The sequence below is a fragment of the Elephas maximus genome, chromosome 20 (genome assembly GCF_024166365.1).
Source record: "Elephas maximus indicus isolate mEleMax1 chromosome 20, mEleMax1 primary haplotype, whole genome shotgun sequence".
Taxonomy (NCBI): domain Eukaryota; kingdom Metazoa; phylum Chordata; class Mammalia; order Proboscidea; family Elephantidae; genus Elephas; species Elephas maximus.
The window spans coordinates 60,708,644-60,725,732 of NC_064838.1; the positions used below are offsets into that span (position 1 = coordinate 60,708,644).

The 17,089-nt window shown below is 40.5% G+C and overlaps 1 protein-coding gene across 7 annotated transcripts in view; it reads right to left on the bottom strand.

The window, feature by feature from the left end:
• ERC2 (ELKS/RAB6-interacting/CAST family member 2) overlaps window positions 1-17,089 on the bottom strand; it is a 1,130,613-nt gene that overhangs the window by 760,200 nt on the left and 353,324 nt on the right. For all 7 annotated transcript variants that reach the window (XR_007514402.1, XM_049862256.1, XM_049862252.1 and 4 more), the window contains exon 4: window positions 11,182-11,256. Coding sequence is in view for 6 of the 7 variants with exons in the window: in XM_049862256.1 (XP_049718213.1) it covers window positions 11,182-11,256 (75 nt within the window). In the remaining variant the exon portion in view is untranslated. The remainder of the gene's footprint in view (window positions 1-11,181; window positions 11,257-17,089) is intronic.

Consider the following 17,089-nt stretch of genomic DNA (forward strand, 5'->3'; position numbering starts at 1 on the left):
TTGAAGAGCCATTGCGCACACCCTACCCAGATCTGCATCGCCATCACTAACCGGCTCCCTCAGCATCATTTTATTTATTGTATGTTTGTTTTGGTCTTTTTTTTCCTGTTTAGTTTTTTTATTATTGTTTCTTCTCTCTCTCTAGCTTCCTTCCTTTCCCTTCTCCCATCCACTCAGCCCCAAGCACCACCCCAACTTCTTGTACCACTTGGCTGGAGAGCCTCTGGCACTTGGCCTCCCCAGGTCTGCATCACCCCCACAAGCCAGCTCCATCAGTGTCATATTTTTTTATTTTTCTTTCTTTCCCCTTCCCCTTTTCCTTCTCCCTTCCACCCAGGCCCAGTGCAGCCTCTGCCATTCCTGATGGGCTGTGCCATGCCACCCAGTGAGAGAGATAATCAGCTTGTCATCACCATGATTCCTCCCCACCTCTTACGGTCGGTGCCCCCAACACCATATTTTTTTGTTGTTGTTGTATTCATATTTTTATTAATATTTTTTATTTGTTTTCTCAATTGTTGGTTTCCCCTCTCTTTCCCTTCTTACCTTTCCTTTCTGTCACCCACCTAGCCCCATGCACCACCCATGCCACTTCTCTACAGGCTGAGCCACACTGCTCAGCTAGAGGGCCACCAGCTTGCAATCTTGCTGGATCCACCCCACCCCTATTCACCAAATCCTACTGCACTGCTGCCATTTTATTAACTTTTTTCTTTTTATTTTTTATCTATTTTTTCTACTTCATTTTTTGACGTTCTTTACTTTTTTTGCCTTTGTGTCTCTCTCTTCTTTCACCTACCCACTTAGCTCTGCACATCACATCCTCTCCTTTCCCTCCTGCCTATCTGGACAGTGTGTTGAGTGCCATGCCCCTTAGCAATACCAATGCAGTTTCCCAGACCCAGCTCTGCACTGCCCCCCAGCCCAGCCACGTCACCCCCAGTTCATGTCACAAACTACCCACCCCATCCCTCCACCCCTGCTGGACCTGCCCTGCTGTACCATAGCTGAGTGACTGGCCCTGCCCACCTGGACAGTGTGGTGAGAAGTACTGTGCCCACAAGAGAGCAAAAAATAAAACACCCAGCCCACCTGCCCAGGCATAACCAAATAAAATAAAAAAGCAGGCAGCAATTGGTCTCAACCCACCTGGAGCAAAGGAAAATGAAGAACACCAAGCCCACATGACAACTAAGAGCCCAAGAGACAGAAAGGGCCACATGAACCAGAGACCTACATCATCCTGAGACCAGAAGAACTAGTTGGTGCCCAGCCACAATCGATGACTGCCCTGACAGGGAGCTCAGCAGAGGACCCCTGAGGGAGCAGGAGAGCAGTGGGATGCAGACCCCAAATTCTCATAAGAAGACCAAACTTAATGGTCTGACTGAGACTGGAGGAATCCCGGCGGTCATGCTCTCCAGACCTTCTGTTGACACAGGACAGGAACCATCCCTGAAGACAACTCATCAGACATGAAAGGGACTGGTCAGCGGGTGGGAGAGAGACGCTGATGAAGAGTGAGCTAATTATATCAGGTGGACACTTGAGATTGTGTTGGCAACTCTTGTCTGGAGGGGGGATGGGAGGATAGAGAGAGAGGGAAGCCGGCAAAATTGTCAAGAAAGGAGAGACTGAAAGGGCTGACTCAAGACGGGGAGAGTAAGTGGGAGTAGGGAGTGAGATGTATGTAAACTTATATGTGACAGACTGATTGGATTTGTAAACGTTCACTTGAAGCTTAATAAAAGTTATTATAAAAAAAAAAAAAAAAAGCAGGAAGACACAATCAAATCTACAATCAATAAATGAAGAAAATAATTCCTGAATGTCCCAGACACAGCAGACAATATCAAAATATACCCCAAAAAAGGAGTGAATGGCTTCAGAAAGCAGCCAAAGTGAAACACCAGATGATTTTTTGCTAAAAGAAAAGGCACTGGAACTACCTGACAGGGAATTCAGAATTCTAATCTTCATGGTTCTCCAACAGGCGAAGGAAAATGCAGACAAAAATGAGGAAAAAACAGAGAAATTTATGGAAAAGGCAGGCAATTTCATGGAAAATACAGACAAAAAAATGGAACATTTCAGGAAAGTAATACAGGAACAAAATGCCAAAATAAGTTCACAACTAGATATAATACAAAAACAGCAATTAGAAATTCAAAAAATAAACAACAAGATTTCAGAAATGGACAGTGCAATAGAAGGTTTTAGGAGTAAATTTGAAACAATGAAAGAGTGGATCAGCGAAATTGAAGACAAATCCTTGGATACCACTTCGTTTGAGAAATAATCAGAGAAAAGAATGAGAAAAAAATGAAGAAACCCTAAGAACAATGTGGGATAAAATCAAAAGCAGAACTTTGCATGTAACTGGAATTCCAAAATAGGGGGAGAAAATGAAAAACACAAGAGAGGATCATTGAAGATTTGCTGACACAAAACTTCCCTAATATCATGAAAGATGAAAAGCCAACTATTCAAGAAGCTCAATGAGCCTGATATAGAATAGACCCCAAAAGAAAAACACCAAGCCATATCATAACTGCAGTCACTAAAACCAAAGGCAAAGAAAAAAATCTGAGAGCAGATCGAGAAAAACGAAAAGTCATATACAAAGGAGAAACAATAAGACTAAGCTCTGATAACTCAGTAGAAACCATGCAAGCAAGAAGGCAATAGGATGTCATACGTAAAATCTTGAAAGAAAAAAACTGCCAGCCAAGAATAATATATTCTGCAAAATGTTTGCTGAAATATGATGGTGAAATTAGGACATTGCCAGATAAACAGAAATTAAGGTAATATGTAAAAACCAAACCAAACTTACAAGAATTACTAAAAGGAGTCCTTCAGTTAGAAAACCAACATCATCAAATAGCAACCTGAATTTAGCATGTATGACAGAGTCAGCCAGATACCAACCTAGGTAATGAACTCTCAGAGATAAAACAAAAATAAAAAATTTATAACAGGGAACCAGAGACATCAATCCATAATGTTAGAACAAAAAAAAGAGGAAATAAACAGTGTAGGTACACAACTTTCAAATGGAGAGGAAGTGAAGGTGTTATCAATAAAAGACTGGTTCAAACTTAGGAAGGTAAGGGTAAATTTCAAGGTAACCACAAAAAAGCTTAACAAACCTACTCATCAAAATAAAGAAGAAAAACAAAGTTTCAGTAAACAAAAAATCTACAGAAATGAAAAATAAAATCTACAAACAAAAGGAATTCAGCACAGGACAGTAAGAGGAACAAAGAAAATGTCAGCACCACAAAAAAAAAGCACTACAAAATGACTGCAATGAACTCACACCTATCAATAATCACACTGAATATAAACGGCTTAAATGCACCCATAAAGAGACAGAGTGACAAAATGGATTAAAAAAAAAAAAAATAAGACCCATCAATATGCTGTCTACAAGAGACACGCCTTAGACACAAAGACACATATTTATTAAAAATCAAAGGACAGAAAAAAATATGAAGCAAACAGCTACCAAAAAAGAACACGAGTAGCAATACTAATCTCAGATAAAGTAGGCTTTAAAACAAAATCCACCATAAAAGACAAATAAGTGCATTATATAATGACTAAAGAGACAAACCACCATGAAGACATAACCACAATAAATATCTACACAACCAGTGACAGGCCTCCAAAATACACTAAACAAAATCTAATAGGACCGAAAAGAAAAAAATGACAGTTCCCTATAACAGCAGGAAACTTCAACACACCACTCTCGGTAAAAGACAGAACATCTAGAAAGAAACTCATTAAAGACAAAGAAGATCTAAAGGCCACAACCAACCGACTTCACCTCCCAGGCATATATAGAACACTCTACCCAAAAGCAGCTAAGTACCCGTTCTTTTCTAACGCACATGGAACGTTCTCCAGAATAGACCACATCTTAGGCAACAAAGCAACCCTCAACAAAATCCAAAACATTAAGATAAAACAAAGTATCTTCTCTGATCACAACACCATCAAAGTAGAAATTAATAATAATAACAGGAAGAGCAAGGAAACAAATACATGGGAACTGAATAACACCGTGCTTAAAAACCACTGAGTTTTAAAAGAAATCAAAGATGGAATTCAAAAATTTTGAGGATCAAACACAAATGAAAACAGATCACACCAAAACCTTTGGGACACAGCAAAGGCAGTTCTCAGAGGTCAATTTATAGCAATAGATGCACACATCAAAAAAGGGAAAAATCAAAACATTGGCTACATAACTCAGACAAACAGAAAGAGAATAGCAAAATAAGCCCACAGCCACTAGAAGAAGAAATAATAAAGATCAGAGCAGAAATAAATGAAATAAAGAAGAGAAAAGCAATAGAAAAAATCAACAAAACCAAAAATTGGTTCTTTTGAAAGGCTCAACAAAATCAAAAAATCATTGGCCAAACTGACAAAAGAAAAACGGGAGAGGATGCAAATAACCCAAATAAGAAATGAAATGGGGGACATTACAACAGACCTAACTGAAATAAAAAGGATAATAACAGTATACTATGAAAAACTATACTCCAACAGATTTGAAAACCCTAGAGGAAATGGACAAATTTCTAGAAACACACTATGTACCCAAACTAACACAAACTGATGTTGAAAATCTGAACAGACCCATAATAAGAGATTGAAAAGGTAATTTAAAAAACTCCCAACAACAACCAAAAAAAGAGCCCTGGCCCAGATGGCTTCACTGGAGAATTCTACGAAACATTCCGAGAACAGCATACACCAGTACTACAGACACTACTTCAGAACACAGAAATGGAGAGGATACTTCCAAATTCATTCTATGAATATAGCATAACCATGATACCAAAACCAGGCAAAGCACCACAAAAAAAGAAAATTACAGACCAGTATCTCTCATGAATAAAAAAAAAAGAATACAGATATAAAAATTCTCAACAAATGTCTAGCCAGTAGAATTCAGCATCATATCAAAAAAAAAAAAAAAAAAAATACATCACGACCAAGTGGGATTCGTACAAGGTATGCAAGAATGGTTCAAAATCAGAAAATCGATCAATGTAATCCACTACAGACAAATAATCCAATTAAAAAATGGGCAAAGGATATGAAAAGACTGTTCACTAAAGCAGCTAACAGATGCATTAAGAAACGCTTGTGATCCCTAGCCATTAGAGAAAAGTGAATCAAAACCACAATGAGATGCCATCTCACCCCGACATTATAGGTATGAATCAAAAAAACAGAAAATAACAAATGTTGGCGAGGCTTCAGGGAAGCTGGAACTCTTATGCACTGCTGGTGGGAATGTAAAACAATATAGCAGTTCCTTAAAAAGTTAGGAATACCATATGATTTAAAAATCCCACTCCTAGGAATATATGCTAGAGAAATAAGAGCCATCACACAAATAGACTTATGCATATCCACGTTCATTGCAGCATTGTTCACAATAGCAAAAAGATGGAAACCACCTAGGAAACGACAGATGAATGGCTAGACAAACTATGGTACATACATACAATGGAATGGTATGCAATGATAAAGAACAATGATGAATCTGTGAGGCATCTCACGACATGGATGAATCTGGAGGGAGTTATTCTGAGTAAAATAAGTCAATCGCAAAAAGCCAAATGCCATATGAGACAACTACTATAAACACTCATGAAAAGATTTACCCACAAAAAGAAATGATCTTTGATGGTTACAAGGGAGGGGAGGGGTGGAGGGAAAAACACTAAATAGACGATAGACAAGTGGTAACTTTGGTGAAGGGTAAGACAGTACACAATCCTGAGAAAGTCGGCACAACCACCTGTCTAAGGCAAGGTCATGGAAGCTTCATAAACACATCTAAACTCTCTGAGGGACCAAATTACTGGGCTGAGGGCTGTGGGGACTAAGGTCTTGGGGAACATCTACCTCAACTGGCACAACATAGTTTATAAAGAAAATGTTCTACATTCTACTTTGGTGAGTAGCATCTGGGGTCTTAAAACCTTTGGAGCAGCCATCTAAGATACTCCACTGGTCTCACCCTGTCTGGAGCAAGGGAGGATGAAGAAAACCAAAGACACAATGGAAAAATTTGTCCAAAGGACTAATGGGCCACAACTACCACAGCCTTCACTAGACTGAGTCCATCACAACTAGATGGTGTCCAGCTACCGACACTGAATGCTCTGACGGTGATCACAATAGAGGGTCCTAGACAGAGCTGGAGAAAAATGTAGAGCAAAATTCTAACTCACAAAAAAAAAAAAAAGACCTCAGACTTACTGGCCTGGGACTGAAGAAACCATGAGAATATGGCTCCCGGACACCCTTATAGCTCAGTGATGAAGTCACTCCTGAGGTTCGCCCTTCAGCCAAAGATTAAACAGGCCCATAAAACAAGACTAAATGGGCACACCAGCCCAGGGACAAGGATGGGACAGCAGGTGGGGACACGAAAGCTAGTAACGGGGAACTCAAGGTCGAGAAAGGGAGAGTGTTGACATGTCATGGGGTTGGCAATCTATGTCACAAAGCAAGATGCGTATTAATTGTTTAATAAGAAACTAGTTTGCTCTGTAAATCTTCATCTAAAGTACGATTCAAAAAAATTTTTTTTTCATTTCATCCAAAAAAAAAAAAAATCATTAAGCAAATGAGAACTAGGTAACTCCATCCATTTTCTTTTGGACCTGAGCTGTTAAATTTGGAGTGAAGTTTTATGTTCAATTTCAATAATTATCATTACTCTAGGACTGGTGTTCTTTGTCTTATTTTAAATACAACAGTCTCCCTGTTCTTTCCTTCAGTGATTGTTGGAGCTGCTGCAGCTATCTTGCTCAGTCAGAGAGGCAGGAAGAGGATGTATGAAAACAGACCTCACAGGAAGGAAGCCAAGATAAGAATTGGAAAGGAAATGAGATCTGCTAACATCATTTGAACCCCTGGATCAAGCTGTGCCTGAAGCAATACCCCTGTTTTCTCCCTGTTATGTGAGCCAATAAATTCCCTTTTGGCTTCAGCCATTTCAAATTAGATTTTCATTCATTTAGAAATTCTAAGTAACACAGAGGGAAAATCAAAACAATCTGACAAGTACTGTCATTACTATAACTCATTTCCTTACAAAGGGAAAAAAAGACGCCAAATTCTCATAAAAAGACCAGACTTAATGGTCTGACTAAGACTAGAAGGATCCCGGAGGTCATGGTCCCCAGACCTCCTGTTAGCCCAAGACAGGAATCATTCCCAAAGTCAACTCTTCAGACAGGGATTGGACTGGACTATGGGATAGAAAATGATATTGGCGAAGAGTGAGCTTCTTGGATCAATAGACACATGAGACTATGTGGGCAGCTCCTGTCTGAAGGGGAGATGAGAGGGCAGAAGGGGTAAGAAGCTGCCCGAACAAACACGAAAAGAGAGAGCTGAGGGAAGGAGTGTGCTGTCTCATTAGGGGGAAAGCAACTAGGAGTATATTAAAAAAAAAAAAAAACCATTGCAGTCAAGTCGATTCCGACTCACAGCAACCCTACAGGACAGAGTAGAACTGCCCCATAGGGTTTCCAAGGAGCGCCTGGTGGATATGAACTGCTGACGTTTTGGTTACCAACTGTAGCTCTTAACCACTATGCCACCAGGGTTTCCAGGAATATATAGCAAAAAAAATATATATATATATATATAGCAAGGTGTATATAAATTTCTGTATGAGAGACTGACTTGATTTGTAAACTTTCACCTAAAGCACAATTTAAAAAAGGGAAAAAAATAAAATCTTGGCACAGCTTTATGAACAAACCCAAGAAAGTAGAACTTTTGAATGTCATGTTTATATCATGTCAAATTTATAATAAAAGGAGGTTACGAATTCTTTCAAAAGAATTAACACCAAAGAAAAAGAAAAGGGACAGAGAAAACAAGCCTTTTCATAGCCATTTTTATTAACATTCTCCATAAGAGCAGAAAAGGGGAACTTAGTGAGAACTCTCAGACACAAAAGTACGAGTAAGAGGAGCATCACAACATCTACAAGAAAACTAATTTTTCCAAGAAGCACACACATGCGCTAAGTGCAAACCCGGAACATACCTGCCAGACCAACTTGGGATCAAAATTAAAACTTGGTGCGTCCTGCAAGGAGATAAACGACAAGTAATTTCATTCATTTCACTTCTTTGGTGTCCATTCAGATAACTTTAGCCGCCTAGCTGGCAGGAGATGTGATTTTTGCTAGAGAATTTTTCCTGGCTTTGATGTGGGCTGAAGACCCTCCCCAAAAATCATCCCAAAGGGACATATCTCACAACTCTAGAAGTTTCATGAGAACTACCTGGCCGTGGTGCTTGAGTTTAGGCAAGATTTCAACAAACTCCTTTCTGACACTGAAGCAAAGTATGGGTGGAGGGACTATAGGGTATAAGAGGTTCACTCTCAATTTCTCTAAAAAGAAAGGGACAGTAGAGATAATTTATAAGCCCTTAATTCATGTTGTCTCCCAAAACTACAGGGCCAGCATCTCTAGGGAAGCCCCTTTTAACTTAAGATTTTGCTAAGGCACTAGATGACACTGTGTTGACCTAAAAGTATCTCAAGTTCTACCCGCCAGGTCTAAGGGTCAGTTCAGTGTGATAGCCAACCCTGTTGTTGTTGTTAGGTGCCACCACGCTGTTTCCAACTCCTAGCAACCCCACGTGACAGAGTAGGACTGCTTCATAGGGTTTTCTAGGCTATAATTTTCACAGGAGCAGATTGTCAGGTCTCTCTCCTGCAGAGCCACTGAGTGGGTTCAAACTGCGAACCTTTAGGTTAGCAGCCAAGAGCTTAACCACTGTGCCACGAGAGCTCCTTAGTCAACCCTAAGGCTTGTGAAACAGGGGTTTCCAATATTCCCTCTAATTTCCACAGGGGTGTGATGTACAAAATCAGATGAGGTCGCAGAGTCCATCATAAGCAACACACATGGCCAAGGAGATGACCAACTACCAGCTGCCTCTATAACTCAATTTAGGAATGTTGAATATAGATGCTAATGGGACCCAGACTTCTCCACTGACAAAACAGAAGGCAGTGCTTTCATCAATTAATAGGTATTCCAAATGACCAAAGAAAAACTCCCAGACTCAGTTCCCTGACAAATAGATTGATCTCCATTTGCCCTAAAAATATGTTTTTATGTCTATAAACCAACAGCATTTTACTATTGATAGGCATTCATAAAAGAAAAAGTCTAGGCTCAATTTGTTAATGTTAATCTGAATTTGCACTAAAAATTGTGTTTTTATGCCTTCTCATGTAGATAGCCTAAATGAACATATGTATTTAGTTCTTGTTTTGTTTTGTTTTTTAATAAAATATACGATGCTAGAACCAGTAAACCGGACCAAATAGATTTTCTATTAAAAAAAGTCACAAAAAATTACCAGTTGTCTTTGTATGGAAACTTTTACCAAAAAATTACCCACTGAACTGGGAAAGATAAAGGATTAGTCTGTCCTCATCTCTCCAAAGATCCCTGAAATACACTCCTTTTTTTAAAAAAAAAAAAAAAGAAAGAAAATTTTGAAATAGTTTTATATGTAACCTGCTCTCCATCACTATTGGTGCTGGGCGGGTGGAAGGGGGGCTAAATGGCCCTTTGCAAAAAAAGAGAAAAAATCAAGTCTTTTGTCTTTTCCTTTTCCTCTCTCACTCTCTGATTTTGCTTGGGTTTTTTGCTTGTTTATTTTTGTTTTGTTTTTTACCCTCAACCAAGTTTTAGGTTTGATTCCAATGTGAAGCGAGGATGAAATCTCAGTTATGAATCACTGCCCCGCAAGCATGGCATTTTAAGTTCCTTTTAAAAAGAAGTAAAAATTATACACATTCAAAACAACTGATGAGCTAGGATGAAAAAAAAAATTTGTAATCCTGTTGTCATCTAGTCCCTTTGATGACATTTTTCAAACCAATATCCTGTAAATGCATCATGTGCACCTCAACTCACGTGCCTCTTTTGGGGGACACAGTTCAAAGCAAATGTTCTACGTTATTCCCACAAAAAATCCACTTGGATGAAGATACTGTCATTGACTTGGGGGGGGGGGAATCCCAAGTCAGAATTGTACATGCCAAGAATTTAATAGCTTGTACTAGTTTCCTTTCCCCTAAGACTTGGGAACTTTTTGGCAGATGATTCAAAATCGCATGCTGCGGGAAAGATAGAAAAATCATTATCCTCTCCTCAAGCCTCAGGGCCCTTTCGTGGGCCAGGTGACCAGCAAATTCTTGGTGTCAACCTGCAACTATGGGATTTCCAGATTGCAAACTCCTTCGTGGTGAAATTCTTTGTCTTAACGCAATAACTTAAATCAATAATTACTTATTCTTAAGACAGACACTTTACTATGTGTTTCCTCTGCTGAAAGCTGGGAATTAAAAAAAAAAAAAAAAACCCACCTTCAAATTTCTAGATACTGACAAAGCAGCTGAGTTTCATTTAAATGTTTCTTAGGCATAGATGATAGCTTGGCCATCATCAGTTGCTTCATTATTCTTTAAATGCCATAAATCTACCCTGAAGGTAGTTTTGTATTCTTTTTAAATGCTGTATCTCTGTGCCTTCAGAGCTAAATAGGATACTTTGTGAGTATTTAATAGATTATTATTACTTCCAGGCTTGGTTAGGAAAAAATCCTGCAGTCATAAGAAAGTATTACTCTTTGAAAAATAAATTCTGCCGATAGCATAATTCTAATTACTTAACGACTCCATTGTATGCAAAAGAGCGTCCTTCGCCCAAACGTAGCTTCTCAAAGGTGTCTTTTTTCTTTGTAATGTGAATGGGTGAAAAAATAAAAGGATAATTCAAGCGTTAGAAATTTACTTTTAAAGCAAGCAAAACCTGCCTTCGCGTTGAAGGCTTTGGCCAGGCTCCGGAAATTAATCCTGCTCCTTTCAGTCAAGGGCTACTTGAGCCCTTATTCTCTTACCCAGAAAAGGCACCCGCATTTAAAGGGCCTAATAAATTAATGCGCCCAGGAAGGCAAAAAGATCCAAGGACAAAAGCACCCACCAGGGTGCCTAGAGAGAAGCGCAGGGTGCATTTCACGTGTTTACGTGTTAAGTTAGGCACTGGCAAGTTACAACAAACTCCTGAGGCGCAGCTGGTTTTTGACAAATGTGCACAGCTCCTACCTTCATTTCGATGACAGTCTGGAGAGCCTTCGTCTTGGCTGGCTCCGGCTGAAGTTGGCTTCTTCGGTGCAGCTCCTGGGGAGGAACACGATAGAAATAAGCCTGCCGGTTCATCCTTCCGCTACACCGTGCCCCTCACACAGGTAGCGCGCAGCCCACGGGCTCCAGGCTCCTCGTGCACAGACACACACAAGCCACAGGTGCCTCTTCCCCCACGCTCTTCAGCATCCCTCCCGCCTGGAGCCTGCGTGCCGGTGAGAAGCTCCCGGCACATGCGCTATTTCTGAAACGTCCATCAATAATTAATGTCAACTGTGACAACGCCAGCAAGTAATCATAGTCCAAATACTGTTCAACACTGGGGCTGATGCCCAGCCATCAAATCATCATTTACTAAATTACATTACTCTGAGCTCCCAACACAAACAGAGCAAGGAAACGGAGGAAAGAAAATGACTAACGTGGTTGCAAAGCCGCTGCACGCATGGCATTTTGCTCCTGAGGAAGGTTTGCAATGAGCAATTTAAAACCTTTTCAGGACAACTGTGTCACTTTCTGGAGTAAAATGATCTGATGAAACCCTGTGAATCTCTTCCTAATTTACAGTTTGGGTCCTAGTTCAAAATCACATCTGTGAGTGATGTGTTGTGATGCCAAGAAATTAAAATTGGCGTCAATATCAGCAGTGCTAGAGGAGAGACAAAAATGGTTAAAGCCAGATGTGGTCCCAAGAACCCTGGAACATGCTGGACATTTCTTTAGCTAAAAAGCCAACAGCATAATTACCATTTTAAGCTTGAAGGTTCACTTTTTGCATGATTTATCAGTTCTGTCAAGACTTTGAAAAGTTGTCTTGGCAGAATACAAGCGAAAAAGATAAGTTTTACTCAGTATGCTTTGATCTTCTTAATAATTGCTAGTTTTATGAAAGCAGCCAATGACAGGAGTGAACCATAGTGCTGACCCACACTCACGCTGCTGATACAGGTCCCCCATGGAATAATCCCTTTAAGACTTATGTCTGCCTCCAGAAAGATCACTTTATATTCAACATGGAATAGCTGACCATCAGACACTGCATTCCACCATGGCACACATACTTAAATTTCAAAAAACAACAAACTTAATGGGAGGTGGAGAAAAGGATTAACATGATTTCCAGCTTTTTCCAAGTAAGCACATTTAAAAATAACTCCACCTCCATCACTACATCGATTCTCATCACCACTCATAAAGACAGGGTACAGTGATGTACAGAATGCCAGAAAAGTGGAATCCCACATGAAAGATAGTCCTTAGGAAAAGAAAGCAGGTGGCCTTTTGCCCACATCCCATTATACTTTTCTTATCTGCCAGCAGCCCAAGAAGTCTTGGTCATGGACCATAGTGTACACGTCCAGGGACCAACCCAGGGAATCACCGCTATAGGTCTGGACAGGGGGGCAGTGGAAGGTGGGGAGGGGTCCGAGAAGCATATTTTCCTTCTTAGAGTCATCACTGGTACAAGTCAGCAAACCTATGGGAAACGACTTCTCAGCCTCTTGTTCCAGAACTACGCATTCTAGTTATTAAAATTCTTTCACATTTTCCCCCTAACATGTGCTTGTAAGAGATGGAGTCAAGAATTATTGACTGTTTTATGAACAGAGAAACAGAAAGAGAACCTGTATCTTTTTGGAAGCCCTGCACTGTGATGAGCTGGTAACACTGGCCATCTTTAGGCTCCCTAGATACGATACAGGTTTTCTGAAGGGACCTTGGACAGCTTCTCATCAAAAAGGAATGGCTTTGAAAGCAGTTGTCGTTCATTGGGCATCTACAATGTTCCTGGCACTCACTTATTTTATCTCTTTCAAGCCTCGGCATCACCCTCTGAGGAAGAAGACCTGTGAGGTGAGTCCAGTGGAGTGGTGGTAAACACTTAACCAGCACCCACCATGGCCAACTTCAAGCTACCTATGCAGTCATTGAGTGTAGATGTACAGATACCTCATTGTATAGTGTTTCCACCATACAGACATAACACATGTAAATGACAAAGAGATAATAGTAAAATTTAGCACAAAAAATTAATAAGCGGTGAGTTTTAATATAATTTTTTAATTGTAAGTTTCTATATTTAATTTGTTACATTACTCATTAAAACCAGTTTCCAAAATCCCGCTTTCATGGGCCAATACAATCTGGTGCCAGCACACTGTTGGGTGAATCCTATAGGACTTCAACCTCCCCAAAAGGCTACTTAGCTCTCATAATGTATGAGGACATTACTTCCAAGATTTTTGGAGTTTATAAAATGTCACTGTATAGAGGAGAAAACGGAAATTAAGTGTTGGAGTTGCACCATACTAAGTGGTAGAAGGAAAATATTTTCACAGGTCACCAATTCTGATCCCAAGTAGCATCAAAACCCTCTTAACAGAAAAAAGCTGAGAATGAAATTCATGATAATTTCAAGTCATAGCCAATTCCAGTTCAAGAATAAAAATCATAAGACAATTTGAAAAGATGGCTTAGGTTTGTATAAAAAAAAATCAAGAATCAACTAAAGAACACAGTGAAAATAAAAACCATAAAGTCATGTACTCTTCTAATTTCTGCCAAACATGAAAATATTTTTAAGGGCAAACATGCAATAAAAATAGCTACACTTGCAAGAAAAGTTTTGCAAAAATGAACACAGAGTTCTTATTGCTATAATTATACAAATTCTATAATATAAACCAGCTTAAAATCCAATCTACCCTAAGTTGCTTCCTGAATAAAATAAAATCTCCAATTACCCAAGAATTCTAATTTTCAGATATAACTATTTCTTCAATGCTGACTTCAGAGTTTCTGAAATCCTAACATGGCAGGTAAGTGAGGATTGTAGTTTGCAAGGAGACTCCATGGACATCTGAAAGGGCCATCTCAGACAGTTCACCCACCTCTGAGGTTTAGAATGCTTACAATGCTCATGCTATGGCAGAGATGACCAGTTGCCCACGAAAGATTGCTCCTCTTCACGCTGTACAGAGTTGTTGCTGGAAACCCTCTCCCCTCCCCTCTCCCTCCACCCCCCCGCCACCATCCGTGTATCTAGATGGGGCCATGTGGCTTACTTCTGGCCAGTGGAATGTGGGTAGAAATGAGGGACTCAGCTTTCAGGACTGGCCATAAAACCCTTCCACCCAGTAGTCTTAGTTATCTAAGTGCTGCCATAACAGAAATACCACGTGGGTAGGTTTAACAAACAAATTTATTTTCTCACAGTTTAGGAGTCTAGAAGTCCGAATTCAGGGCACTGGCTCTTGGGGAAGGCTTTCTCTCTCTATCAGCTCTATGGGAAAGAGGTCCTTGTCTCTTTGAGCTTCTGCCCCTGGGAGATCATGTAGCTTGGTATCTCTCTTCCAACATCTCTGCTTGTAGCTTGTGTTTAACCTCTTTTATATCTCAAAAGAGACTGACTCAAGGTATACTTTATACTAATCCTGCCTCATTAACATAACAAAGACAACCCATTCCCAAATGAGATTATAACTACAGCCATAGAGGTTAGGATTTACAACACATATTTTGTGGGTATACAATTCAATTCATAACATTGCACACTTCTTCCCCCCAAAATTCATGTCCTTGCCACCACATTCACCCCATTACATCATCCCGAAAGTCTTAAATCAACTCCAAGTCCAAAATCTCATCTCCTGAATCATCTAAATCAAATATGGGTGAGACTAGGTGTATTCCATCCTAGGGCAAAATTCCTCCTCATCAGTGAACCTGTGAAATCTAGACTACAAATTATCTGTTTCCAAAGTACAATAGTGGAACAAGTACACAGTAGACATTTCCATTATAAATGGGAGAAATTGGAGGAAAAAAAAAAAAGGATAATAGGCACCAAACAAGTCTAAAACCCAGCAGAATACATTACATTAGCTCTCAACGTTTGAAAATAATTCTCTCTTCTCTGAGGCCATCTGGGCAATGTCTCTGCCCTCCAGAGTCTGGGCGTTGGCCATACTCTCTAGATTCTGGGTAGAGGCAACTTGGCCCTGGGCTTCAGCTCCACCTTCCAGGCCCACTGGGATGGCAGCTCTGCTCCCTCGGCTTTGGGCAGCCCCATTCTCCTAGTCCATCTGAGTGACTACCCCTTCCCCTTTGGCCCTGTTCTACTGCCCTTTGGACATGGCAGCCCTGCGCCCTCAGCTTTGGGTGGTGGTCCCATTCCCCTGCACACCTTCACAGCAGCCCCACATTCTGCAACCAAGTTGGTGAAGATCCAACTCTGAAACCTAGGAGGCCGTGGCCTCACCGTTTGAATCCAGGAGACTGTGGCCCCACTCCCTGAAACCGAGAAGGCCTTCCTTCTCATGCTCCTTCCAGCAGTTCTGCTGATCTCTGAGCTGATCCAGGCACAGCCTTTTCTTTTCTTGGAGGACAACAGATGTAACTCCTTTGGCCTGTTTCCTGCTTGTGGAATTCTAAGAGGCAGACAGCATTCTTTTCTTTGCTCTTTCCCTGTCCCCTTCATTCTAAGCTGATGGGTTTTCTGCTGTGATAGTTGGTGAGATCCATCAGTCATAGGGTTAATTTCTTTAGAAACAGATTGTGTAGCCATGTCCTTGGTGAACATTCTAGGGCACGTGTCCTTCATTTGTACAAGAGAATTTTCCAAATCTTTAAGTTCTGCTTTCATTTTTCCCAGTTCCTTTTTAAGTTCATCTCTTTCTTCTCAAGTTTTGCTATAAGCGGCCCCTTTAAGATTTTGCTTAGAAATCTCATCAGACAGACATCCCACTTCGTTACTTACAAGTTCTACCTTCCACCAAACATTTGAACATAATCCAGACAAGTTCTTTGTCACTGCATAAAAAGCATCGCCCTTCCTCCATTGTCCAGTCACATGTTCGTCATTTTCCTTTAAAGATCCACATTTCTAGCAATATTCTGTTGCTCATGCCGTGTATATTCTCCAAGATGATAGAGACTTTCTCTATAGCTCTCCTCGCTTCCTTCTGAACTCTCACCAGAACTGCCCTTTGACGTCCATAATACTACAAACAGCCTCTTCGAGACAATCTAGGCTTTTAGGCACCTTAAAATTCCTCTAGCCTCCCCCATCACCCAATACCAAAACCACACCCATATTGTAGGTGTCTGTTAGAGCAACACCCCACTCTTCCAGTGCCAAATTCCATCTTAGTCATCTAGTGCTGCTATAACACAAATACCACGAGTGGATGGCTTTAACAAACAGAAACTTATTTTCTCAGTTTAGGAGTTTAAAAGTCTGAATTCAAGGTGCCAGTTTAGGGGAAGGCTTTCTCTCCCTGTCGTCTCTGGAGGAAAGTCCTTGACTCTGAGCTTCTGCTTTTGGGCAATCCTTTTTCATATAGCCTGGTATGTCTCTTCCCCCATCTCTGTTCCTAGCTTGTGTTTAATTGCTTTTATATCTCAAAAGAGATTGATTCAAAGTACACCTTAAACTAATCCTGCCTCGTTAAACAAAAACAACCCATTCCCAAATGGGATTATAACCACAGGCAGAGAGGTTAGGATTTACAACACATATTTTGGGGAGACACGATTTAATCCATAATACCAGTCTTCAACTCTCTCTCTTTTCCTATCTATTGGCTAGAAGTAAAGGACTCCTAGCCTCAAGACAATGGCAGAGTCCCAAGATAAAACAGTTTCTGTCAAGTATGCCCTGACTCATGGTCACCCTGACTCATGGTGACCCCATGTGTGTCAGAGTAGAACTGTGCTCCACAAGGCTTTCGGTGGCTGATTTTTCAGAAGTAGATTGCCAGGCCTTTCTTCCAAGGCACCTCTGGGTGGACTAGAACCTCCAACCTTTCCATTACCAGCAAAGAGTGTTAACCGCTTGCACCACTCAAGAGTTCCTGAAAGACTCTGT